Source organism: Rutidosis leptorrhynchoides, chromosome 4 (genome assembly GCF_046630445.1).
Source record: "Rutidosis leptorrhynchoides isolate AG116_Rl617_1_P2 chromosome 4, CSIRO_AGI_Rlap_v1, whole genome shotgun sequence".
NCBI classification, from domain to species: Eukaryota; Viridiplantae; Streptophyta; class Magnoliopsida; order Asterales; family Asteraceae; genus Rutidosis; species Rutidosis leptorrhynchoides.
Window position 1 is genome coordinate 516,506,279 of NC_092336.1, and position 27,322 is coordinate 516,533,600.

Genomic DNA, 27,322 nt, shown 5'->3' on the forward strand with positions numbered 1-27,322 from the left:
ATTGATACGCTATTTATAAAGATTACAAACCCTAAACACATAACTAAACCCTAGTGGATCCAAACCCACAAACGGACTTGGAACTAACATAATCCGTCTAACACTCCCCCGCAGTCCGAGCGGCGAAATTGCGAAAGCTCGGACTGGAAGAAAACGCTAATAATAAAAAAACACAAACAAATAAAAACAAGGGTTAAAGCCTCAAATTGGCTATATACTTTCTCAAATGTCTCAATGTCGCCCATATACCATTTCGCGTCCCACTGTCGTCTACAAACTTTCAAAAAATGTACCAATGTCAACATTTCGTTACTGGTTATGCTGAACCGGTAAAGTTAATTATTTAACTTTTTTTTTTCATTTTATATGTCCCGATGTCGCCCATATACTTTCAGTTGTGTTCCGATGTCGCCCATATACTTTCAGTTTCTGTTCCGATGTATCACCAACGTGTCATGACTACTTAGAAGTCATGTCATCAATTGTTTTCGTTACAGATAAAAAAAGTATAGTGGGTAACATCGGTACATTTTTTGAAAGTTTGTAGACGACAGTGGGACGCAAATGGGTATATGCGCGACATCGGGACATTTGAGAAAGTATATAACCAATTGTGGCTTTATCCCTAAAAACAAAAGTAACTCTTTTTTTTTCTTCTCTTATTTGCTACAATAAATAAATAGATATTCGTTGATGCAGTTGCAGATTTCTTGACGGCTTCTCCTTTTCCGTAGCGTTTTTTTTTTCTTTTATGTCGTGGCTTCCTGTGCCTAAGGATCAAGTACCGCTTTGATATGCTACTTTTGTCGATAATAACAATATTCTTCAATGCTGCAGATAAGAATTTTTTTTTATATTCCTCTTTTTTTCCACTTTGATATCCAAACCCACAAACGAACTTGGGCCTAACATAATCCGCCTAACACATATTTATAAAGAAAAACAAAAGAATAGTTACGAAAGTAATTAGTAACATGGCTTTCATAATTAGAATATGCATATAATATAATATGCATATAATGGCGGGGGAATTATCAAAATTACACTATTTTTCAAAGTTTTCTAACAAAATACATTTTTAAAATTTTTTTTTTTTTTGGCAAATTACACCATTAAGTCGACCTACAATTTGGTCGTATACCCTATAGTGTGGTCGACTACCTCATTTTACAAACTAGTCGACCAAAAAATGAAAGGGGCGACCACTTTCTTGATCGACCATCACAAAAAATTAATGGGTACGTTCCACATACATGATTATCTGATATAACCATACATGACCGACTAATGTAGAGTGGGTTCCACATACATGACTATCTGGTAAAACACTTTCACACACATCCAATTAAATTAAATACTGCATCAAACATTAAATAATAAAATTACTAAGTAATAAAGTAATAAAATATTACTCGTTCACACAACTTTTTCTGTGAACATTTCTTTGGGTTTCGGGGAAGAAGAAGAATGCAGGTACGTATATTATTATTTAGGTCGACTAACCAAGAGAATGCAGGTACGTATATTATTATTTATTATCTATTATTTATTATGATGTGAAGATGCAGGTCGACTAACCAAGAAGCATGTTTATTGGGGTATGTATATTATTATTTATTATTTTCATTTTCATATATACCAATTTTTGGTAGTCAACCATGGATTGGGTCGCCCGCCTTGTTTCTTGTGAGGTTAGTCGACCATAAAAAAAAGAGAGGTAGTCGACCATGTTTACATGGTAGTCGACCGGGGACTCATGAAGCTTGGTCGATCACCTTGAAAAATGAGGTGGTCGACCAAGATATATGGTGGTCGACCAACACTTTGGTCTACCCAATGGTGTATGTTGACATTTTTTTTTTAAAGTGTATTCTCATTGAAAACTTTTTAAAAAAGTGTATTTTGGCGAATATCCCTATAATGGCATATCAAAAGCCATAAAGATCTGTGTTAGTTTATCAGCAACAAAAACAAGACGAACATTTGATACCATCAGTTCAAGTTTTTTAAATAAATGATTTTTGATTACTAAATTGATTTTAGAGTTTTGATTTAGTTAGATTTGGTTGGCTTTATATTGCAACTAAAATATGATTTTGAGGTACTGTTTTTATTTATCATATTGGGTCTTTGTAACAAAATGAATGGAAAGAGGAAAAGAAAAGCGAAGAGAATAAAATGACGATTCTATACTCATGTGCAACTCACGTAAGATGATTTAACGGAGGTTTTTAACGTTCGTCAGTTTTAAAGTTTGTATACGCAAAATGTGCAAATCACGAGGACCGTCCATGAAAAAAAGAAAGTTTAAAAACTGAAAGGTGTAATATGTACGGACCACATAGACTACCCGCATATATTTGTTCTTAATACTCATTTTTAAGAACCGATTAATCTCCAATTACTCATTTTTAAGAACAGTTCGCTCCGATTTTTCAAAATTCGTTTAATTAATCGGTCAACGTCGATTGATGAGTCAAAATCAAATTGGATTATCAAAGTCGTTCAAAGTCAAAATTAGTCAACATTTTAACATGAATTTAAACTAGAAATTTTGAATTTTTGAACAAAATAAACAATTTTAGACAATTATGTTAAAATTTATGTTTATGGTTATGACTTTCTTCTTTATTTACACATAATACTTTTGAAATTTAATATTTAAATATATAAAGTAAAATCCGATTAATCCTCGATTAATCACTGATTTATCCCTGAATCTTCGACTAATTATTTCAAAATTCCGACCGATTAATCCCGATCCAAATAGCGAATTTAACTACCTTGCTCATTCCATTCCCATTCCCTCATTCCATTCTCATTCCCATTCCCATTCCCATACTCAAAAGTCATTCCCAAAAAACAACAAAACCTGCCCCTAAAAACAATTTAATAATTAATACTACTCAATCAATCAAATTCAAATAATAATATGATCTAAACTTGAATCTGTTTTACTTAATTGTTGAGGAAGAAGATGGATAAATCAACAGCGGATTCGCGTAGTAACAGAGCAGCTGTTCAGGCAACCAATGACGATGCTTCCGCCAGTAAATTGTATGTATTCACCCAAATACGATATATATATATATATATATATATATATATATATATATATATATATATATATATATATATATATATATATATATTAGGGTTTCTGAATCAAAACCTACGTTATTACGATATTCAGTTCCCATTCCTATTAGCTTATAATACATCCTGTTCGTAGCAGTTAATGGTTAGGTTCATAAATTTTATTAATATGTTGCAAATTGAACCCTAAATAGCCAATAGCCAATAGCCAAATTCTGTTGAAAAGATTAATTAACTTCTGTCACGTATAATTTTCATTTTAATTGAACATTCTTTGTATGAATTTATGGACTAAACTATTGATTTTATTGTATATATGGATATGGATGTAAGGTCTTGTGTGAAGAAAGGATATATTAAAGATGACTATGTACATTTATTTGTTAGAAGACCTGTCAGGAGAGCGCCGATTATAAACCGTGGTACGTATTGTTTGATGCTTGAAATGATAAGTTATATGACTGAGTAATGACATGGTTCTTGATATTTTTTCTTCTATTTTAATTTTTCTTACATAATACATATTACCCTTGCATGACTTGTTAAGGTTATTTCGCTCGTTGGGCTACTTTCCGGAAGTTTCTCAATATGTTTTTGAATTCTGAAACGGGATCGAGCAATGGTGGTCATGTCAAAAAGCAGATTTTGTCACTAGGAGCTGGTTTTGATACAACCTACTTTCAGTTGCAGGTTTGTGGTTGCTAGTGATTTGAGATATACTAACCATCCGGGCATAGCCTGGGTGGCCATTCCATGTGTGCTGGCCTGTATTCACTCCAGGTGGTGCAGGTTCGAATCCATGGGAGGGGAGGTTTTCCCACAAATGCTGAGTCACCATTCCACCTTCTGGGTGGGTGGGACCTCAGATAAAATCAACTCCCCTTCGGGGATTCGAGAGTGGGTTTCCTCCTCCGCGGGTGCGTGCGTTTAACCAACTAACCGGCCGTTAAAAAAAGTGATTTGAGATATACTGTATTGTTGTTTAGCACCCTTATTTGTGTTTTTCGTTTTATTCTTTTACGTGTGATTGTGGTTTTATTCTATGAACATCATTGTTTACAAAAATTATAAATAAACATTGGCAGGATGAAGGGAAAGCACCACATTTGTACGTTGAACTAGATTTTAAGGAGGTGAGAATTCGAGAAACTATGAAAATGTCATTGATTGTGTTATCTCTATGATGTTTGATCTAACGTTATAACTTGCACTTCGTATAGGTGACTACTAAAAAGGCAACCATTATTGAAACTTCTGGCAAGTTAAGGGAAAAAATCAGTGAGACGGCATCAATTTGTCGAGGTATTTTCCCCTTCATGACATAGTATATGCAACTGCCTTTTGATTAGGTTTCACTTTGCTAGATTCTTTCTTTATTGATTAAATTATAAATATACTAAAAAGATACGGAATACATATTTTTTGTTCTGGTGCAGAGAAAGGAGAAGTAATAAGTGATAATTACAAACTTCTCCCTATTGATTTGAGGGATATAGAAAGCTTAAATGACATCATAGTAGCTCATATGGATCCAAGGTGTGTGCATATGTTAATTTCTCATGAAACTGAAATTATTAGTGTATTTTTTTTTTGTTTTTTGTTTTTTTTAGAAGGTAATATTATATTAACAAATTAAGAATCATAGTTTAGGGTTTAGGGTATTAGGGTTTAGGGTTTAGGGTCCATGGCATACCATGAACACCTGAACAAACCAAACAACAATTTTATTTCAAACTAAACCCGATCTCTAAGCTTTCTGAAGCTGTCCCATCTTTCATGACACACTAGGAATACAAAAACTAGGCAAGAATACCTTCATTCATCCATGTCGTAGTTCATGATTTACCCATAAGGCTCCTTATAATATGAATTTCCTCAACCGAAGAGCGCCCTGGCATGAAACCAAATTGGTTCTCCGAAACATTTGTTTCGCGTCGGAGTCTAGTCTCAATCACTCTCTCCCATAGCTTCATAGTATGACTAAGTAATTTTATGCCCCTATAATTACCGCAAATTTGAGCGTCCCCCTTACTTTTGTAGATGGGAATAGTCTCGCTGAGTCTCCATTCCGATGGCATTTTATAGCTTCTAGACATAATGTTAAAAAGACACGTCAACCACTTAACAACAATCCTCACCAAGACATCGCCAAGCCTCTATGGGAATCTGATTTGGTCCAACAGCTTTATTTCTCCCCATCTTCCGTAGTGCCAATCTTACTTCTTCTTGGCTGATCCTCCTACAGAAATTGTTATTCCGAAATTGTCTTACAACCAAGTCTTGAAAATCCTCTTGGCGCCCGGCTCCTCCACCGACGAAAATAGATGAGAAATACATTTCCCACCTCTTCCTAATTTCATCTTCCTTCACTATGGTATGGCCGGCTTCATCCTTGATAAACTTGATGTTGTCTATATCTCTCCTCCTACGCTCCCTAGCTTTAGCAATCCTGTAGATATCATTTGCTCCTTCTTTAGAGTCTAGTTTCTTATACAAATCTTCATATGCTTTTTCTTTGGCACGTGCCACAACCTTTTTTGCTTCTCTCTTGGCTTCTTTATATCTTTCTTCTGCCCTAATTCCATCCTCAGGTGTCCCCTCCCGACATGCAATGAGCTCTCTAAACCTCAGTTGCTTAAGCGCGACTTTGGTTTGAACCTCGGTGCTAAACCACCAAGATTCTCTACTAGACCTATGTCCCCTCGATGTCCCAACTGCCACACCTAGGGATTCCTTGGCTACATCTCTAATAGTGGACGCTAGTTTATTCCACATCTGATCCGCATCCACGTAGGCAAGAATATCCATTCCTGCCTCCAGTCTTTCTAGAACCGAAGCTTTAAAAGTTTCGGCCTTCTCTTCATTCAAATCCTTCCATAGAATTCTAGATCGTGCTGGTCTCACACTCCTAGTAGCTCGTCTCTGTAGGAATAAGTCCATGACTAATAATCTGCTTTGGGTGGGGCAGGTCCAGTTAGTCAGGACTCTACAGTCACCGCATGACCTAAGGTCCGCTTTGCGAAGCAGCAAATAATCAATCTGGGTACTATGACCCCCACTATGGAAAGTTGCTAGCTGAGCTTCCATCTTCCTAAAGAAAGAGTTTGCAACAACCAAATCTTGGGCAACAGCAAATTCGAGAATAGAGCGCCCTTCTTCATTTCTTACTCCATACCCAAAGCCCCCATGGACACCCGCGTATCCCTCCGAACCCGTTCCTATATGTCCATTAAGATCTCCCCCAATAATCAATCGATGTTGACCATCTCATATTCTGTGAAGAATATGGGATTTGACTTTATTTCTTAAAGCTAACAATTGCCTCCATCCCCAGCTATTTGCATATTCATGTCTACTTCCCCAAAACTTCCTCCTTTTAATTTGACAGTATGAACCCATTAAAGCCACAGAGATTCTTTTTGAGCAACAATCTTCCATAACTGCTTTATGAGGAGCAGTTCATTCCACAAATTCACAAGCTTTATACCAAGTCACCCTGGTCGTTTGCCCTGCATATAAATTTCTGTGCCGCTATAGCTTTTCCTTTAGCACTATGTTTTTGAGCCCACAAAAAGCATTTTAGTAATTTTTCAATCTTTTTATGACAGTTTGGGGTATCATATAAACAGAAGCTTAGTCAATCTGCATTGATGTCAGAACAGATTTGATCATGTGAAGTCTCCCAGCATGTGATAACTTTTTATCTCTATCAATTGACTTTTCCTTTGACTTTATCTTTGCTCCTATTTTCAAGCAACTAAAAGGAATTGCTTCTATTAACTTTAAAGAGTGTCTCCTGTCCGACTCGATATGAACAAGGTAGGCTGGTAGGTGGGTAGGCTGTTATTTGATTTCGTGCCTGCCCTAAGGCTAAGGGGAGAACTGCATGTCCTACTAGTCGGGTTAAACATTCTATTAGGGAGCCTGGTCTTGACTTTTCTGTGTGGTATTCATTCTCGTTCGGCTCTTGGAATCGCATCCTAAGATCTTACACTCACCAACCCCAAGTCGTTTAGCAAGCAATGGAGCTCCCAAGTACTTAATAGGAAATGTTCCAACACTGAATGGCAGAATATTCAGAATATCATTCCTTATATTAGTAGGAACACTCCCAAAAAATGGTACTTTTCTGCAAATTAGGGAACAATCTAGAAACCAAACTAAATTCTTCAAGACTTTCTTTGATCACCTTCACTGATCTAAGATCCCCTTTACATAACACCAAGAAGTCATCAGCAAAACAGAGGTGGGATAGCTTTATCAGTTTACGCGCAAAATGATATTTGAAATCACTAGAATCCTTTATATACTTGACCGTTATAGGGTTAAAACCTTCATAACTAAAGTGAACAAATAAGGAGATATTGGATCTCCTTGTCTCAGCCCTCTACACCATTAATACATATTGAGAATGATGAATTAGTAATACATGTCATGATCCATCTAATCATTTTATCATGAAATCCAAACTTTCTTAGTGTCCGTTCTAGAAACTCCCAACTCACAGTATCATAGGCCTTTTGAATATATATTTTCATAGCACACCTCGTAGGTCCATTTACTCTGTTATATCCTTTCAGAAGCTGTTAAGTCAAAAGGATGTTGTCTTGAATAGATCTACCAGGTATAAATGCACTCTGATTCAAGTACACAGCTTGCTAAGCCCGATTTTTCATCCTGTTAGTGAGTATTTGCTAATGCATTTATACAATACGTTGCAACAAGCTATAGGTCTGAACTCAGATACTTTATTTGGTGTATCAGTTATAGGTATCAAGGCTAATAAAGTTGCATTCACCTCTCCTAACAATTTCTCCGTATTAAAAAATTCTTTTATAGCCAAACATACCTCATTACCTACCACAGCCCATGCTTTTTTGAAGAAACAGGATGTGTAAGCATTAGGTCCAAATGCGTTGGTGCTCCTTATATCAAATATAGCTTCCTTGATTTCATTATCTGTGACCTCATCAATCATACTTTGCGCTTCTTCTGCACTAAGAGTTTCTCTAAATATATCCCCAATTGAATCCAAAGGCTGTACATTACTAGAAACCCCTAAGATTTTCTTAAAGTGTGAGACAAATAGCTCTGCAACCTCAGCTCCAAAATATCTATTTCCTTGTTCATCACGGATACTTTCCATTCTATTCTTACGTTTTTCTAGCTTTCAAGATCCCATGAAAATACTTAGGCCTCGTTTATTGGATTCCGTGAGCCAAACGGAGCCTTAGGGTTCTTATCACCATCACATACCCATTTAAGCTATTTCACACTATATTATCAGTGTTGATTACTATGTAAAATTGATGTATTTGTTTGAGAATTTGCAAAAGGAAGTGAAGGCTGCATGTAATTTCAGATGTCCCAGAAAATGAATTTGTTCCGATTATTAGGAAATGAAGTATTGTTGTTTTGCCAATTCTTTCATTTATATTAAAGAATGATGTCTGTTTGAAACACTTGAGCCGTTTTTACTGATGTTACCATCAGCTTGCCAACATTTATAATTGCAGAATGCGTTTTAATATACTTGGATCCTGACTCGAGCCGAGCTATTGTTGAATGGGCCTCAAGAACGTTTTCTACATCAGTATTCTTTTTATATGAGCAGGTACTGTTTTCTAATGAATAACTCTATGTTTCATTGAAATACATAGTGATGATTCTGGCAAAATAAGTGGATTCAACTTAAAATCTACTAAATAGTGAAAATGCACTTTATATGACACACCCAAAATACATGCTTATCATGCTTGAAGACTTATCTGTTTTATGTAAATTTGTTATACCTTTAAATAAGGCATCATATTCTATTTTCCTGCGATAACAGATACTTCCTCATGATGCTTTTGGGCAACAAATGATCAGAAACTTGGAGGTAATATATGTTTCATGTTTTGTACCTTATAATAATGGATCTAAAAGATTTCATCTATGCCTTATGTCAAAAGTAATTGTAAATTTAACTCTATAGTAATTACCACCTCTATGCAGCGCATATAACATATTACTTGTGAAGGACAATATTGATGTGAATGTGTGTCTTTTTTTAGAGCCGGGGTTGTGGGTTATTAGGCATTTATGATACGCCTACATTGCTTGCAAAGGAAAAACTTTTCCTTGATCAGGGTTGGCAGGTATGTTTTGGATGTGCATTCTCACTGTTAGATTTATATAAAGCAAATTTACAAGGCATTAAGTGGCCAACTATTAGATAAATATTTCTTCTTTATACTTTTATTTATATCCAGTGTCTTGACTAATAATTGTGATGAGTTTCAGAGAGCTGTTGCCTGGGATATGCTTAAGATCTATACTAGCTTTATTGAACCTCGAGAACGACAAAGGTATTTTGTGCATCTTTATACGTGGAAACATGGCAATCACTAGAAGTAGACATTTTAACCCATTTACCTTATGAGTGAGTACATTCAGATCAAACTAAGAAAATCTAGCCATAAATGAAGCTAGTTTAAAGTCGTACAACATTGCAACCCATTGGAGCCACTTTTCAAAAAGATAGATTATTGTTGTATTTTTTTTTTATATACAAACAAATAAAATGTTTTACACGCACATTACTTATTCGTTTAATTTATAAAGTGTTCCCAAATACGCTGAAAAGGTGTTTTGGGTGAACCCAACCAAGCCCGTTTCTACGTGTACCATAAATTAGCTGTTTTGAGCCCTTATTCTACCAACCCAACACTTCCATTTTGCTACCTCCAACAAACACATTGTAGCTACCAGTGTGTTTCACTCTATGCTGTCGCCAGTGGCGGAACTTAAACCCGGATACAGATGTGGCGGGTGTATAAATTCAATACATTTTTCATCGTCAGCAGGGGTAAACACTAAAAAAACCTTAATTTTTGGTATAAAAAAAAAACTTTTAGTGTACAATTTTTTTTCCCTTTAAATTCAGGTGGGGCGGACCCCCTTTGGGTAACACTATGTTCCGCCCCAGTCTGTCGCTCATTAAAATAAGAATTGGTACCTGGGGAGTTGTGGAACAACTAATTCATTGTAGATTTATATCAGGCTATTTTAGGTTGTGTTTGAATAGTTCTAACTTGGAGTAATTTTTCTTCACTTGATCTTAAACGATATCCTTAAAAATCAGAAAACTTAAAACAATGTTGTTAAGTTCACAGTTTCCCTATTTGGCTCCTTTCTTAGTATTGTGTCGTTAATTTTCTAATGGGAAATTTTATGAAAAAAAATAATAATTAATGTTTGTTGTTCAGGATTGAAAGATTGGAATTGTTTGATGAGTTTGAAGAATGGTACATGTTGCAGGCAAGTTTTGATATTTTTGCTATAGATCATTTCCCTTATCCGAAAATTTTGCTTATAGTATTCTCCGTATTTTGTCCAATAAAATTTATTAAAACTTATCTGGGGTAAATGTCGGGTAACGCTTGGGATATAGTACTGACTCATGTCCCCAATGTTGGCTTTCAGGAGCACTACTGTGTGACTATTGCAATCAACGATGCTATGGTACGAATTCCATTCACTTACACATACCACTCTTTCCTCATGTATACTTATTTCTTAATTTTAGGGGATGTTTTTATTTGCATTTTGAATGTGATTGTACTAACTGACATCCAAGAATCCGATGATTAGTTAATGGAAAGTGAGTAAGATTAGGTATTAGGTAATCTAAGATTACTCTAAAATATAAGATTTGCTGTCATAACGTCTAAACTTTGTTAAAAATTTCAATAAAATCTAATGTTTTCAGTCCTAAATATTAAACACTCATTATTTTTTGAGAAATTTGTTTCAGGGCATGTTTGAAGATTATGGATTCCCTAAAGACCAGCCTGTGACTACTACTTCCACAGCACTATCTCCATGAAAAAAGCCACAGGGCTTTGCTAATATGATATTCAAAGGTTAGGAAATTAATCACATTCATTACATGTATCACGTGACTGTCACATGGTTGGTAACAAGAACTACCAAAGTTCAGAAAGAGGAAAGCTGCTATATACAGTATGTGTGGTTGATTGAATCTTGTGGGTAATGCTAGGTGTTATGATTTGAATCTTTCAAGAAAACAGTTCTGCTTTACTTTTAGGTTTGCCAGTGATCCACTGTGGGTCCTTGTTATTAAAGTGTTTTAATTATTACTGTAGTATTTAACTGTGTAATTTTGTTTTGTGGTAGACCCCGGTTATTTCTTATTTAGGGGTGAAAACGACATTACAATGGTAGTTTCATCAATCTTTTGGTCCTATAAATTCCCTAAAAGTTTTGTACAGTAATTTTTAAGAAGGTTAAGTCATCTATTAGTTCCCTGCTTATACAATCATCATAATAACTGGTTGGTTAGGAGCGGTCAGTTTCCAGTTTCATCAAAGTTACATGTGCTCTCTTTCAATTTGCTATGTGGTGCTTTCGGCCCATGGCACAAGACGTCTTAGGTGGTTAGGTGCTTTCGGGTCACGGCACAAGACGTCGTGGGTGGTTAGGTGTCATTAACTTTTGATGTAGTTTGTTTTAGTTTTGGTTCAATGCGGATAGGGTTTGGTAATTTTGTTTTAAAATTAGACCGGGGTTCAACTTGGTTGATAGACGTTTAAGTTATATGGGTACAAATAGTAAGTTAAATACATATGATAAACGTTTTTAGATTATCAAAACATACCGTAATAATTTTAAAGTTAGGTTTATAAAAGGTAAGTTTAATACACTCCAAAACAATATGTTCGCTTTAGAAATTGCATCATTTTTAATGATCCGTCGTTTAAAAAATTTAATCTTTTTTCTTTGTGATGTGATATGTTAAATTGCGCTTTTTTAATTGGTTGGAAAATAGAAGTCATATAGTTTTTAATTGAAACGCATGACTTCAAAAGCCTTTGTAATCTCTCTTAGCGCTTTGTCACGGAGTTTTTGTTTAATTAAATTTTGCCGTTAGAAAAAAACATCCGATTATATGCATTTTTAAATTGTTCGTGTTGATATTTGTATGTAATGTTTATGTCTTCGTTGATTCTTTACTCCTACACAATACAACTAGCTTATAAAAGCTATAACCAAGCCAGGAACTTGGAATTAATAAAAAAGAATAAAATCATACAACATAATACGGAGTAATTCATAAACAATTTTATGGACCCTTCCAATATTATTTTGTCAATAAAAGGTAAGACATCATCAAAACATGGTGATTAAAAATCCAATGATGCAACCATAAACTTGGAATTATAAAACAAAACGATGCAGCCTTCAAAATCTCACTAACTAATATTGATGGTCATCCTCCATCAAAAAGCAAATTATTCATGAGTTGCCACTATCAAAAGACCCCACAAAAAGCATTTGATCTATGCTTTTACACATCATGTCTTACGTTCACCTTTCATAAGTAACAAATAATAAATATAGGTGCCGCCAAAAGAATTAAGCCCATGTAGTCATGTCTATACATAAACAGAATGCAAGTCCAAGACCCTATGAACATGACCACTTGGTTAACCTGGTTTGCACTTTGAATGGACTACAACTAATTGATCTATCTTTTTGCTTAAAATAGGAAAACAGTTATCCAATGTTATAATCCATATTGAACTGTATCGTTTGTAAAAATTTTATAGAAAAACTAACAATTACTGTAGTAAATTTTATAAAAAGACAACTAATGGATAAATTAGCATGTCAACTCGACCCAAACCGGTTTTAACCCAATACGTTTGACCCGGGTCACCAAAATGAAGCGTTCGACCCGGACCGGGGCAGCACATGACCAGCTCATCCCGGGTCGGCAAAATGACCTGCTCGACCAGATTTGGAAAAATGACCCGTAGGCCCAAAAGACAAAACCCATGATAAATATACCAAACATGTAGTACAAATGAGTGAAAATTTTAGCAGAAATAATTCCTGGAATGATAACACAATAATGCAGCACTGGATTGATTGCACATATAAATTGAATAGAGTCGGTGAGCGATTACAACACAGCAACAACAATTTTATGACAAACCTAATATGAAACGATCAAGTGGCTAAAAGAACTCGAAATCAAGATATTTACCTCCGGGCTTAACACCAGGCCCAACCATTCTTTTACTGTTACTGCCTACACCAATCGGGTCAACTGCCCCAAACTTCCCGGGCGGGTCAGTTTCTTTAGGTCGTGGTGGCACTTCAGGAGGCGTACTGCATCGAATCAGAGCCCAATTCACCCCTTCGAAAAACGGATGCTGTTTGATTTCAGTAGCTCCTCTTTTTACACCGAGTCGATGTTGTGGCTCCTTCACAAGCAAACCCCTGATCAAATCCCGGCTGGCGTAACTAGTAGCTGGCGAGTCAGGAAACCGTAGCTGTTGGCCAACCACGTTAAACAAAGTGGCTCGGTTACCTGCACCCTTAAAAGGTGTTCGTCCGTATAACAACTCGTGTAAAAATATCCCGAACGTCCACCAATCAACCGCACTTCCATGACCTTCTCCTTTGATGATTTCAGGAGCCAAGTATTCGTGGGTCCCAACAAACGACATGGACCGAGCTGCAGTTGGTTCAGCTATGAGTTCGGGAAGATGGCCGAAAAGAGGGGTGGGGTCCGTTCGCGGTTTTGGCGTTCTTTTTTTCTTGCTTCTTTGAGGGAAAAAACGTGGGAGAAAACAAGCGGGTTGAATGCAGACTGATGTGGGCTCGATGCAAGCGGGCTGCACGCAGAAAGCGCTGTTTGGGCCTCGTTTGGAAGGATCGGAATCTAAAGACGATGACTTTACGAGAGTAGGTGACACTGCACATCTTAATGACAGGTCAAAATCTGACAGCATTATGTGACCATCATCGCGTACTAGAACATTTTCGGGTTTTAGATCTCTGTATACAACCCCGAGCATATGTAGATACTCGAGGGCTAATAGAACTTCAGCTGCATAAAACCTGCGCGTAACAGAAAGAAATAAAGAAATTACAACAATGTAGTCTATAACATAACTTTTCAACAAAATTGACTCATAAGAGTAAATGGGTCGAAATTGCCACTTAAGATAGTTTTAATGTTTGAATGAATTAATATATATAGCGGATTTGTAACGCAACTTTTAACCAACTTGACAAAATGACTACTTCCCCTTTTAGTTTAATGTATTAATACGACCCGTTTGAGATAAAACACAACCCAAATCGACTCATTTTAGAGTAAATGGGTCGAAATTGCCACATAATATTATATGAACTGCTACAAGAACTAATAGAGGAAAACGATACCTTGCAGCATATTCTGAGAAATGTTTACCAGGTTGGCGTTGCCTCAACGTATGCAAATCACCTCCGGGACAATATTCCATGACCAAACACGTAAACCTATCCGTTTCAAAATGAGTGTATAAAGTCGGCAAGAACGGGTGATCAAGCAACTGTAATATATCTCTTTCGGTTTGAGCTCTAGACAATTTCTTTCGACTAGCAAGTGACGCCTTATCCATCACCTTCATTGCAAAATAACAACGGGTCCCACTCAACTCTGACTGATACACACTACCAATGTCACCACAACCAAGGAGTCTAAGCAACCTAAAATGACTCATACCCAAAAGCCCATCTCGTGACCTAATCGCAATAATAGCCTTCCATCGGGGGTCATTACCTTTATGTGGCTTGTTAGTAGTCCCCGTAAAGTTACTCCAATTACTATCGTCGCTAAGACCACTACTATCACTAGCTCGACTAATACTCGTTTTCCCACTTTCTAACGACTCCCCTCGAAAGGGCATTTTGGTAATTCCAAAATTACGATCTACGCTAAGCATTCCATCACTCATAGGGTACGTGCTCGTGCTCATAGACGTAACGACACCTGTACTATCGATACTGCTATGCGGGCTTACATTACCACTTGGAGGCAAAGAAGCATCCCAAACGCACTCCTTTTCGTCAGAATCTTGGCGAATGGGTGAGCTTTCGATATTTTGTGACGGGCGGGGAACTAGAAATGGACTTTCGGGCGGGCTTTGTTTGATTCCAGAAACACGAATAGAAAGATCTTCTAAAAACGGTCCCTTAATGGAATTCTTTTGACCAATCGGTACGCAAACGGGCCTCATTAGGTCCATGTCAACGGGCTCAGGAGGATGACTCGCTCCTGAGAACGATGTCGAACCGATGTCATCATACGGGTCATCGGTTTCCTTCAAAATGGACATATCAACCATAACTTCCTCATTGTCCTGCAAACAGTTTTTCCCTTTCCATTTTCTAACCGATTCGGGTATATTAAAATCTTGAAAATTTTCGGGGTTTAAACGATTCATGTCTTGTGTAACCAAACCAAAATGTGAATTAGATACCTTAATGATATCATGCACCTGCCCTGAAAGTGAAAGCTTTTGTGAATCATGAACCCTTTTCATTTCTGGTTATTGTACATAATAATATCATTGAATGATACTTTTCAAAGTTCTGCAAGAGAGTAAAGCAATTTAATGAGCATTTAGTCACTCTGTCACAAGAAAGATAAAAACTTTTGACTTGCCATTACAATTACAATCTAGTAAATAAAAGTTACAGTATTTAATTTTCAAAATTGTATCAAAATTAAGGTTGAATGAAATCAGAGTAAAAAAAACAGCTTCCAAAAATAAATAAAGTCCCATTACTATTACTATTACTATTATTACACTACTAATTCAGTCCTAAAATTATTATGGTCTTTCTAAAGATCAGATTTTTAGTAACTGCAACATTGATTATTACATAGTTGCTACTTTAATTTTCACAATGAATATGTGCTTTTTTTTTTTACCTTGGATAGTAACATCAATGGAGATTTTGTGTAGGAAAAAGTAAAAAATTTAAACTTTAAAAATCAAACCATGAAACATTAAAGATTAAAGATTAAAATTAGTGGAGTAATAAACATACCAACAGATCTGAGGGAGAGGGAATTGTGGGTTGAATGGTGAGAGTGAGAATAGAGATGAGAAAGCTGAAGAGGGTAAAGGGGACAACAACTGGTGCTATGACCATGACAAAATATACATAGTACTGCTGCTGCTGCTATTTTTCCCTTTGCTTCTCTTTTTATAATAAAATAAAATAAATAATAATAAATAAATAAATAAATAAATAAATAAATAAATAATAAAATAATATATTGTTACTTTTGTTTGTTTCTCTCACTTTGATTTCTTTCTGTTATTTCATGGTGGAAGGTACACTTTAGTCATGTGTTCACAAGGGATGGAAGGTATATATACTCGTCTATAAAGAGAGAGAAAGACTCTCTTACATTTTCTTTCTTTATGGTTTTTACAATCAACCCATAATCACTCACTTCTCATATCTATTTTTTTTTTTTTTTTAAAGTTACTTTGAGTAAACTGGATTTAAAATGTGGATTATATTTTTAAAAGTTAGAGTTTACATATTAGTGGTATCGTGGTGCTCCATTAATCACGAAGTAATGAAGTCAAGTAAAAAAACAAATTTTTTTTACTTAAGGGTATTTTTTTTTTTTTTTTTTTGAAAAGCAAACTCAACACACACAATTAACACGAATATTTACAACCACAAATATGTCTCAAGTGAGACTTGAACCCTCAACCTCTTGGTTAGAGAGCCACCACGATACCGCTGAGCTAAATGCCCTTTGGTATATTTTTATAGTGTTTTTAGACAAAGAGTACGTGGATTTCATGTATTTACAAAACGAGTATAACCGGTCTTAAGACCATCTTTATCCCTGAAGAGCGTTTTGGCGTGTTGCTGGGTGGGGGTGGGGTGCTTGATGAGCGTGCTGCCAGATTGCTGTGTAATGGGGTGGAGTGTTAAGTGGCGTGTTATGTGATGTGTTAAAATCTGATTAGAAGTTGGGTGAAATAATGGATAAAAGATAATTAATAAATAAAAACTGACCAATCAAAAACAAGGAAAATTGGAGCACGCTGGTTTCCTTCCCGTGCACTTGGCACGCACGCCGCTAGCACACGACCCAACACGCCCCATTAGCCATGTGTTGGAGGCGTGTTGGGAGCACATACACCCCAACACGGGGCCGTTAAAGAAGGTCTAAGAAGACTGGTTTATACCAATTCAACATAAACCGATTATTACAACACTGGTTTAGATTAGAGCACCGAGTGTTGATGCTTGTCACCACCGTTTTCAAATATCGACGTCGGAGACAGGATGACAAATGACATCGCGCCGGCGTGCTTTGTTGGCGTCGTCGAGCCACCATCGGCTAATCGACGCTGCTTTCCTCCTTTTTATACGTTTGTATTTTGAATTTCTGTCCGTTAAACATGGAAATGAATTGAATCTTTAATATTTTGTGAATTTATGTCTTAACCTTATTTATATTTTTATTTTTTTGCAGGCAAAGAAGGATTGTGGCGTGAGTTTTGTAGAAGAAGAATTGACCTAGGGTTAAATTGGGTTGCTTTTTATTTGAACAGAAAATTTGGACTAAAATATTCTTATTTGCTATTCACACACGCGTTAAAAAGAAATTTCTCGCATTCATCGTGCAAAGTGGACTCACAATGCTTTAAGTTAACTGTTTGGCCCGCACAGAGTGAAAAACACCAGAGCCACAACCTTTGAGACCCCCCCCCCCTACCAAAGTAAATTCAAACTCGTACCTATTCTTTCAAGGATACGGACCCAAAATCAACTGAGACTTTTTACCACTCAACCAAAGATTTCGGTGTTAAAATTGGGCTTTTGAATGGGTTACGTGATTTTGGAACAAAAATAAGACAAATGGATAAAAAAAAAAATTGATCAAATTATTATAATTTTAAAACATAATGGTATTTTATTTTGTTAATTTTAAATGTTATTTTAATTAGAATAAATTAAATAAATATAAATGTATTAAATAAATAAAATAATTAAAATAGACACTGAAGGACTTTTCTAGTTTCTCTCACCTTAGTCAATTCGAGTGTCATTAATGAACATTGAACGACACTTTGTGCTCTTACGTGGTTACAAGTTCTTAAACGCGTGACATGCAGTCCCTGACCATCTACTAAACCCGATTTTGGGAAGATCAGGTTCAGTGCTTTTTCTGAACGAATTCTGAAACCGATTTTGGAAAGACCGCTTTCCAGACCCTTATCCATATTTTCCCCATCTCTATAAATAAACTGTATCGAGATTTCAGATTTCTTCACACCTACACATATTTGTTAACTTTATAATTAGAAATGTCTTGTCGTGATATTAATTTGAGGGCAATCGAAACTGGAAGTTGTCAAATTTCAATTTCAAACCGAACAACAAATTGTCGAGAGTACTCGATATTTGAGTTTATCGGCTTAGCTTGTCTTATAAATGACAACATCCCCGTTTTTCAGCCGTGTTCGAGAATTCTATAACCGTGGAAGCCATAAAACGGTATATTTCATGCTCGATGGCCAAGGTTAATTATGTATGGGATCCGAAAAACATGAAAAATGCATTCGGTCACTCAACCAATGGCAGTGGCGACTTTAGGGGTAGACCTGCGGGGTCCCGTGACACCACTAGTTTTCCGAAATTTATCACAAAATTTTTATTTTTTATGTACAGGACACCACTAAATATAATAATGGGACCCCATAAATTTAAAGAGATTATAGTTTAATAATTTGGACTACTAAAGTGTTTGAAATTAACCCACTTATGATATGATTTTTATAGTATGAGCCATTGAATATATTAGATATAAAAATAAACAAACGCTTGTCCAATTTCAATTCTAATTCTTTTTAACTCCCTTCTACATCACAATTTCTTACGGTTCTATTTTCAATCCTTCATCCTAGGGATGTCAATGGATCGGATATGGATCAGGTGTGGGCATGAAGCAATATCCATATCCATTTAGTTCTTGTTCATCCATATCCATATCTATATCCATTTAAATTTAGTTCATCAATCTATTTCAGTGGATTAAGTGGATTAATAGATATCCATTGGATATTTAAGAAATCTTACAATATTTTCAAATATATAAATGAAAATAAAAGCGTAATATAACATGACATAATTTACAATTTTTTCACCAGAATGTGTAATGTTTGTCTAAGAATGGATATAATTTGTTAAATTTGCTATCAAACATATATTATGACAAATTACGTGTAATTTTTATGTTGAGATATACATGTTTTATTGTGAATACTCATGGTGAATGCATTATATGGTTGCAAGTAAGATGCATGTATAATGGTAAATATTTTTATAATAAGGTTATTGTATATGAATCCTTAATCTTATCACTCATAACTACCTAACTTATTCTTTTTAAAAAGTCAGGAAAACTGCAATTTTACGGCTAATGTTAATGTTATGCGATTCATATTGATAATAGGTTATAAATTTGCATTTTAAAGTTTCTACTACTAAAATTGCTACTGTAGAGGTCATTGCTAATTTAAAATTGCTACTGTATGTGCCATTAATTGCTACTGCATATGAACAACCTTATATTTTGCGAGTATTATTCAATTTTATGTTTGTGTTTTGGGCGCGACCCGATCCGACCTGATTTGACCCGACATATTCGACCCGACATATTCAGTATTTTGTGTAAGAAAGTTATCAAATAAATTTTTGGGACCCCATTGGATTTTGATCCTATAATCGCCACTGATCAATGGTATCAAATTTTACTCAAATACTTATGATTTTAGTCATTCTCTCGTTTCTCAACACTATACATGAATTTGGAAGAGTTCCACACATGACGAGTATTGGCTCTTTTCAGTTTCAAGAAAAATAGGTATAAGTTCTTAATATTAGTAAGTGTGAGAACAGGATGCTAATTTCTTTCGGCCATTGTTCAGATAGTCGTAGAAAAAGGAAGCAGAAAAATTGCAGTACACATAAAGAGAGGAGAGGTAGGCTACGAAAATTTTTCGTAGGGTTTAAAAAAAACGTATACAACTTGATACTATGAGTGTTTAGGGTTCAATGCCCTTCCTCTCATTCATTGTTTAGAGGACAAGATATAAAGCAAACTAGTTTTTTTCGTCTACGCTTCGCCGCGGGGTGCAAGAAAAAAAAAAAGTTAATGCAGTAGCTACAGTGCCGGGTCAAAATTCTGGGCGGGGGCGGGTTGATCAGTTTCGAATTCGGTTTCTAAATGAAATTGGGTGACGGTGGCGGGTTGCTATTGGTCCCAAGAATTCAACAATTAGAATCTATATACTTCCTCCGTCTCATATTAATAGTCCAGTATTTCATTTTTGGATGTCCTAAATTAATTGTCCACATTCATAAATAGAAAAGAATAAGAAGCTTAAGTTATATTATGCCCTTAATGTATGTGGATAGGATTAAAGGAGAAAACAAAATGTAAGGGTAAAACTGAAATGTAAACAGAAAGTACAGTACTTTTATAACATTTCTTTAAACTGTGTATTTTTTGTCTGTAGACTATTAATATGGGACGATTCCTAATCTAGCTCATATCTTCGCTAATGTATTATTTGTTTATTTATTGAAAAAGTAATTAATCTATTTTGGATGCTTGAAAATACCTAGATGGGAGGATCACGAGGATGTAGGATCGATTTACGTCAACCCCATCTTGACTCATCCCGAAACCCCGACCTCTTCCCTGGTCACGTCTACAAGCATCTCGGTTTGAACCTCCGCTGCCACAAAACCGTGCCACCCCGCTTGATATCATTTGTAGGATCGATTTAGGTCCACCAACACATCCTGCATATAAGTTCAAGAGCTCGCTAGTACTCTAAAACCAATTGGTGATAAATGAAAATTCCCTTAAGCTTATATACACACACATTATCTTCTTTCAGTTTCCTATGTAAACACACAGACCGATTAGCTCGAACAGAGGATAATAATGGAATTTAACGTCATTTAACTACTTGAATACGACACCGTTTATTCATAGATGTAATCATATTAAATGAGGTTAACATACCGACATCAATGATCAATCTATTACATCATGTCTATATTATCACAACTATATCTATCTATATTTTATGGGAGTTGATCCGTACACCACTTCAAATTTGCCATACACCACCAAATAAATTATTTAGACATTTATACCCTTCATTTGGTGGTGTATGACAAATTTGATGTGTAAAAATTAGGGTAAAACTGTCTAAATAATATATTTGGTGGTGTATGGCAAATTTGAAGTGGTGTACGGATCAACTCCCATATTTTATATTTATATCTTCTGTAAACACAAACGTCCACCACCTTGTTCTGCAATCAAAATGGTACAAAATTTTTTGCCGAAGAAAGTAATATAGGGCGTAAACAATAGAAAGTCGATCGGTGTACCGTTACGTAATTGCATAGCATGCATGTTAAATGCTTGTTAATCGTAATGTTAATTTTAGTTTTACCCGTACCTTCTATAGTTCTATTATGAGTTACTGTAGTTTGTAAATTTTAAATCAGGAAATAAGTCGAATCTATATAGTCATATAAAACTCTAAAATGATGATGTCATCATCAAGCTAATTAACTTTCATTTTCATAATAATGATGTCATAATTTAATATTAATTTAATTGAATATTTTTTTTTTTATTTTTTTTTTTTTGAAAAGCTAAACTTTATTGATTATAAAAATAGTGCAAAGTTGCTCACAAGTAACAACATCCAAACATAAAAGAAATTACAAGATTAGAGGGTTGCTAGTTCATATCCATATCTATGAGCAAAATGAGCACTCCTTATGTGACAAAATCAACTGCACACAATCGCATTTATTGGGCTATTTTTCCACACTTCAAAGTCAACATTAATCTTAGAGCTTCTATTAGAAATCCATAAATGCGAGAGTACTCGTAGACTTGCCATTACATCCTCGTTTAAAATCGCACTCCTTTTATCTTGAGAAGCATGAACCAATCTATTCCTCCACTTCCATATAAGCCATAATAAAACGTAACGAGCTGCCATACATACCCGATTAGCTGTTTTTGAACTCAAACACATGAAAGTCGAGCTAATGGCATTTAATATACCATTAGGGATGTTGTCCGAATTATCCCACCAGTTGAGAAACCTTCTCCATAGAGGTATTGTATATCTACATTTAGTGAAAAGATGGTCTGCATTCTCTACATTAGATTGACAAAATGGGCAATTGACTATGTCTAACTTATTTCCTCTTGTAGATAAATTCGAGCGTGTTGCTAACCTGTCCGAATTCAGCCTCCATATAAACAAATTTATCTTCTTTGGAATCCATTAAATCCACTTAATTTAATTGAAAAAATTATACGAAATCTTTTATAAAAGAAAATACTAATCTCTCCTAAATTGTAAAATCTTCTATAGAACACCCAAATTTTAAAGCATATTATACAACTTTTATATAATAATTGTATATTAATTTTCTAAAAAAATTTGAAAGACATTTATTATTACTAATAGTAATAATTATTATTAAAAATAAAAATACTCAACTTTGAGCGAACTTTATTATTATTATTTACTTTTAATATAATAATTATAATTAATTAATTATAATTATTATATTATTAATATTCAAATATGGATTCTTTTTACGAAATTAATTACGTTAAATATGTATGCGAAAATACATATCTCTATATATATTTAAAAACAACGACAATGTAACGACCCGGCTTTTTCGACTTGCTTTTGTGCTTTGTGCTTTCACGAAACTGCGTATATGTGCGTACTGAGCTAGTTTATGCTCTGGGATCTTATTTAATGATTAATTACTTTCATTAATATCTTACAACGTGCTATTAAGTGTGTAATCACTTAACTTGATCCCCGAATGCTTTTACGACCGTTGGTGTCACTTGACGTTTGAAACGAGCTATGTACTTGGTACACGTTTAACTTTGGTCATCGTCGGAATATTATGACTACGTAATACTAATTGTTATTTCCTAATAACAATTACTTGGGTTTTTGGATGCTTAATTACGCTTAGTAATTTACTAGAGCACACTAGTTAGTCTTGTTGGACTTTCTACCTTGTTGGACTTTAGCCCACCCTACTCTAGCTAGTGGACTATTAATTAGCCCAATTATAATAAGTTAGTGACCCATAATAATGAAAGACAAATGCCCATTTATTAAAGGGAACATACTAGCATTTTTGTTAAGCATTATCCTTAATGTTGCATGGGATCCTAACATAAGCACCAACTTTAGACAACCATTAATCAAAAAGTAAAAGTTTGTCCCCCTTGTCCCCCCTCTAATCCCACGGCCTCACTACCCTCCCCACACCCTCATCTCCATAAATACTAAGCTTATCCCATTCATTTCACACTTGATTTCATTTGCAAATTACACACACTTACTCTCTAATTTTTCTCTCCAGTCTTTCTCACTTTAAAAAGTGTAAGTTTTAAATTTTCTTCTTCTTCTTTTCTTCTTCATAAATTCGAGATCATCATCATCATTTAAAGGATCAATCTTTTAGCTTTTGATCTTGTTATATCTTGTAGATTCAAACTTGGGTTTGAATCCTTCAAGAACATGAAAGATTCAAGCTTTCTAGCTTTGAATCTTCATTTACTTGTTAGATCTAGCTTGTAATTTCTTTGTTTTGTTATAAAGATCAAAACTTGTGTTTATGATCTTCATGTATCTTAAAGATCCAAGCTTTATGCTTCAAGATCTTCAAGAACACTAAAGATCCAAGCTTTCTAGCTTAGGGTTTCGTTATTATGTTAAAGATCTTAGCTTTTTAGCTTATGGTCTCATTACTTTCATTATTTTTTTAAAGATCTTAGCTTTCTAGCTTATGGTCTCATTAATCTTGTAAAGATCCAAGATTTCTAGCTTAGGGTTTTCTTAATACATGAGATCTAAGTTATTATTGTAGATCTCACTTACTTGAAACCTTTTTGTGATTGTTGTGATGATAAAGATCAAGTCTTTATCATCTCACATGATGTAGATGCATAAACTTGTGTAAATTGGTGATAATGCTAAAAACGAACACATATTTCATAACATTAACCTTCAAGAAAGACAAGCTTTTAGTTGCAATTGTTCTATTTACAAGTGATATTCGTTTAAATAATAAAAGGTGAAGACAAAAGACAGATTCGACAGACGTAAATGACCAAAAAGCTAAAAAGTACAAAGTACAATCCAATTGGTTCAAATTATTGCTGAGAAACGTCTAAAAGTTACAAGAGTACGAGCCGCGAAACGCAAAGTACAAAATATTAAATCGTACGAAATGACGTTCGAAAATCCGGAACCGGGACCTGAACCAACTATCAACGCGCAACGCAACGGGCCTAAAATTACAAGTCAACTATGCACATGAATATAATATAATATATATATAATTATATAAAATTATATATATTATATTATATTATTTAAATGTGTCAGCAAACAAAAAAACAAAGCAATGTGAGCTGTCCCAGATAGCCATGCGATCGCATGGCCAGAAGGCACATATCCCATGCGATCGCATGGCCTCAAAAACTTGGTCAGGTCCTATAAATTGCAAGTTTGGGCGACGAGTTTAACACACCTTCATCATACACTTCTCTGCACACTCTCAAATATATTTATATTTATTTTATAATTATAATTTTAATATTAAGTTAATAATAATAAGGTTATAGTGACGAATGTTTTAAGTTTGTAAGTCAAAATTCTGTCCGTGTAACACTACGCGATTAATACTCATTGTAAGTTATGTTCAACCTTTTTAAATTAATGTCTCGTAGCTAAGTTATTATTATGTTTATTTAAGCCGAAGTAATCGTGATGTTGGACTAAATATTAAGATTGGGTTATTGGGCTTTGGACCATAATTGGGGTTTGGACAAAAGACCGACACTTGTGGAAATTGGACTATGGGCTATTATGGGCTTTATATTTGTTTAACTGAATGATAGTTCGTTAATTTAATACAGAGATTTACAATTTGACGTATCTATAAAATAACCACATACACTCGATCGGATACGATGGGCGGGATATTTATAAATACTAATAATCGTTCATTTGACCGGACACGGGGATGGATTAATAGCCAATGGACTCATTAAAATAGGGGTGGATTACATACATGGACACTTGGTGTAATTGTTAACAACGTATTAAAACCTTGGGTTACACACATTCGATAACCTGGTGTAATCATTAACAAAGTATTAAGACCTTGTTACAGTTTAAATCCCCAATTAGTTAGAATATTTGACTTCGGGCATAAGGGTAATTTGACGAGGACACTCGCACTTTATATTTATGACCGATGGACTGTTATGGACAAAAACCAGATGGACATATCAAATAATCCAGGACAAAGGACAATTAACCCATGGTAATAAATTAAAATCAACACGTCGAACATCATAATTACGGAAGTTTAAATAAGCATAATTCCTTTATTTTATATCTCATCGCACTTTTATTTATCGTCATTTTATTTATAGTACTTTAAATTATTGCACTTTTAATTATCGCACTTTTATTTTATCACATTTTTATTTATCATCATTTACTTTACGCTTTAAATTAAATTGTATTTATATTTAATATTTTACATTAGGTTTTAATTGTGACTTAAGTTTTAAAATCGACAAACCGGTCACAAAACGGTAAAACCCCCCTTTTATAATAATAATAATAATAATAATAATAATAATAATAATAATACTACTACTACTACTACTACTACATATATATATATATATATATATATATATATATATATATATATATATATATATATATATATATATATATATATATATATATATATATTGATACAAATATAGTTTAAAATAAATATAGCGTTAAACTTAGCCAGCTCCCTGTGGAACGAACCGAACTTACTAAAAACTACACTACTCTACGATTAGGTACACTGCCTATAAGTGTTGTAGCAAGGTTTAGGTATATCCATTCAATAAATAAATAAATAACTTGTGTAAAATTGTATCGTATTTAATAGTATTTTGTAGTAAAATATAATCTATTTCGTACTACACCTCGCATAACATCAAGTATATTTTGCGCCGCTGCCGGGGACGCCATAGAACGCTATAATATTTTTTTTTAGTTTTTAAGCTATTTTTGTAAAAATATATTTACATAAGTTTTAAATATTAAAAACAAAAATATAAAAACAAGAAAAAGAAAATATATATATATATATATATATATATATATATATATATATATATATATATATATATATATATATATATATATATATATATATATATATATATATATATATATATATATTTAAAGTTTAATTAAAAATAAAAAAAATAAGTAAAACTAAATTTGGGCCACCAACTGTAGCAGCCCAACATCTGATCTGGAATTATGGGCCATGCGACCGCATGGTAGAACAACCTACACTCCATGCGATCGCATGGAGTGAGGTGACAGGTCTGAAACCTCAGACGTACGATTAGGGTTTGTGTTAATAATTATTATTATTAATTAATTAGATTTAGGGTTTTAGTTTAATAATAATTAGTATTAGTTTTATTTAATTTGTAATTTTAAGTTTTAATTAGTTTTATTAATATATAAATTATTACTTTTATAAAATAATAATATAAAAATAATATTTTTATAAAAATAAGTAGTTTTATCATTTTTTATATCTTTTTATAAATTGTATATTTTAAACATATAATTCGTAATTTGTATTTTTATCGTTCGTAACTAGTTTTAAACTTAGTATTTTTCCGTAGTAATTTTTTATTTCTAGATTCTTAAGCTTTGCCGTAAAATCCCTTAAGTGCTTTTTCTTTAGATTAAGATTTAGGCGCTTTAGAATTTTACGACGTCACTTATCGTTTTAATATTTAATAGATTTTAGTGCCTATTAAGTTATTGCCGTTTTGGATATAGAATTCCTTTTAAGCTTTAATTCCTTTAGACGCAACTTTTAATATTTAGTTTTTAGACTTTTATATTTCGACGTTTTACTTTCTTATTATTATTTTTCGACCTTTTATTTTTTGACGTTTTTCGACGCACTCTTTTTCTTCCTCTTATTTCTCGACGCTCTAGTTTTTAGGACATAGATTTTATCTTCAAAATTTCAAAAAAAAAATTTATTTTAAGTTGTTAAATTGATAGACATCCAAAATTATCTGGTTCGTAGTAATAGTTGGATATGTTAGTGGCGAGTTTTCGGCTTCCGATTTAAAGGGTCCTGGCTACCTGCTGCATCTATTGGCTATTAGAAACGTGGGCAAAATCAGAAAAGTCTATTAATTTGATAACTTATAAAT

At 34.1% G+C, this 27,322-nt stretch overlaps 2 protein-coding genes across 2 annotated transcripts; one reads left to right on the top strand and one right to left on the bottom strand.

Moving 5' to 3' along the window:
* The first annotated feature begins 2,875 nt into the window (after nt 1-2,875).
* Nucleotides 2,876-11,351, top strand: LOC139844863 (leucine carboxyl methyltransferase 1 homolog). Its single transcript, XM_071835086.1, has 13 exons — nt 2,876-3,057; nt 3,430-3,518; nt 3,644-3,786; nt 4,182-4,229; nt 4,317-4,398; nt 4,533-4,632; nt 8,590-8,710; nt 8,930-8,977; nt 9,153-9,236; nt 9,382-9,446; nt 10,347-10,398; nt 10,564-10,602; nt 10,895-11,351. Exons 1-13 carry the CDS (start codon nt 2,978-2,980, stop codon nt 10,964-10,966), a joined length of 1,023 nt encoding a protein of 340 aa, XP_071691187.1. The 5' UTR covers nt 2,876-2,977; the 3' UTR covers nt 10,967-11,351.
* Nucleotides 11,352-13,024: 1,673 nt separating this feature from the next.
* LOC139844864 (serine/threonine-protein kinase D6PKL1) lies at nt 13,025-16,114 on the bottom strand. The gene is made up of 3 exons (XM_071835087.1): nt 15,991-16,114; nt 14,338-15,528; nt 13,025-14,010 (listed from the first exon to the last, which is right to left on the bottom strand). The coding sequence occupies exons 2-3, from the start codon at nt 15,477-15,479 to the stop codon at nt 13,122-13,124; spliced, it is 2,031 nt and encodes a 676-aa protein (XP_071691188.1). The 5' UTR covers nt 15,480-15,528; nt 15,991-16,114; the 3' UTR covers nt 13,025-13,121.
* Nucleotides 16,115-27,322: the final 11,208 nt, after the last annotated feature.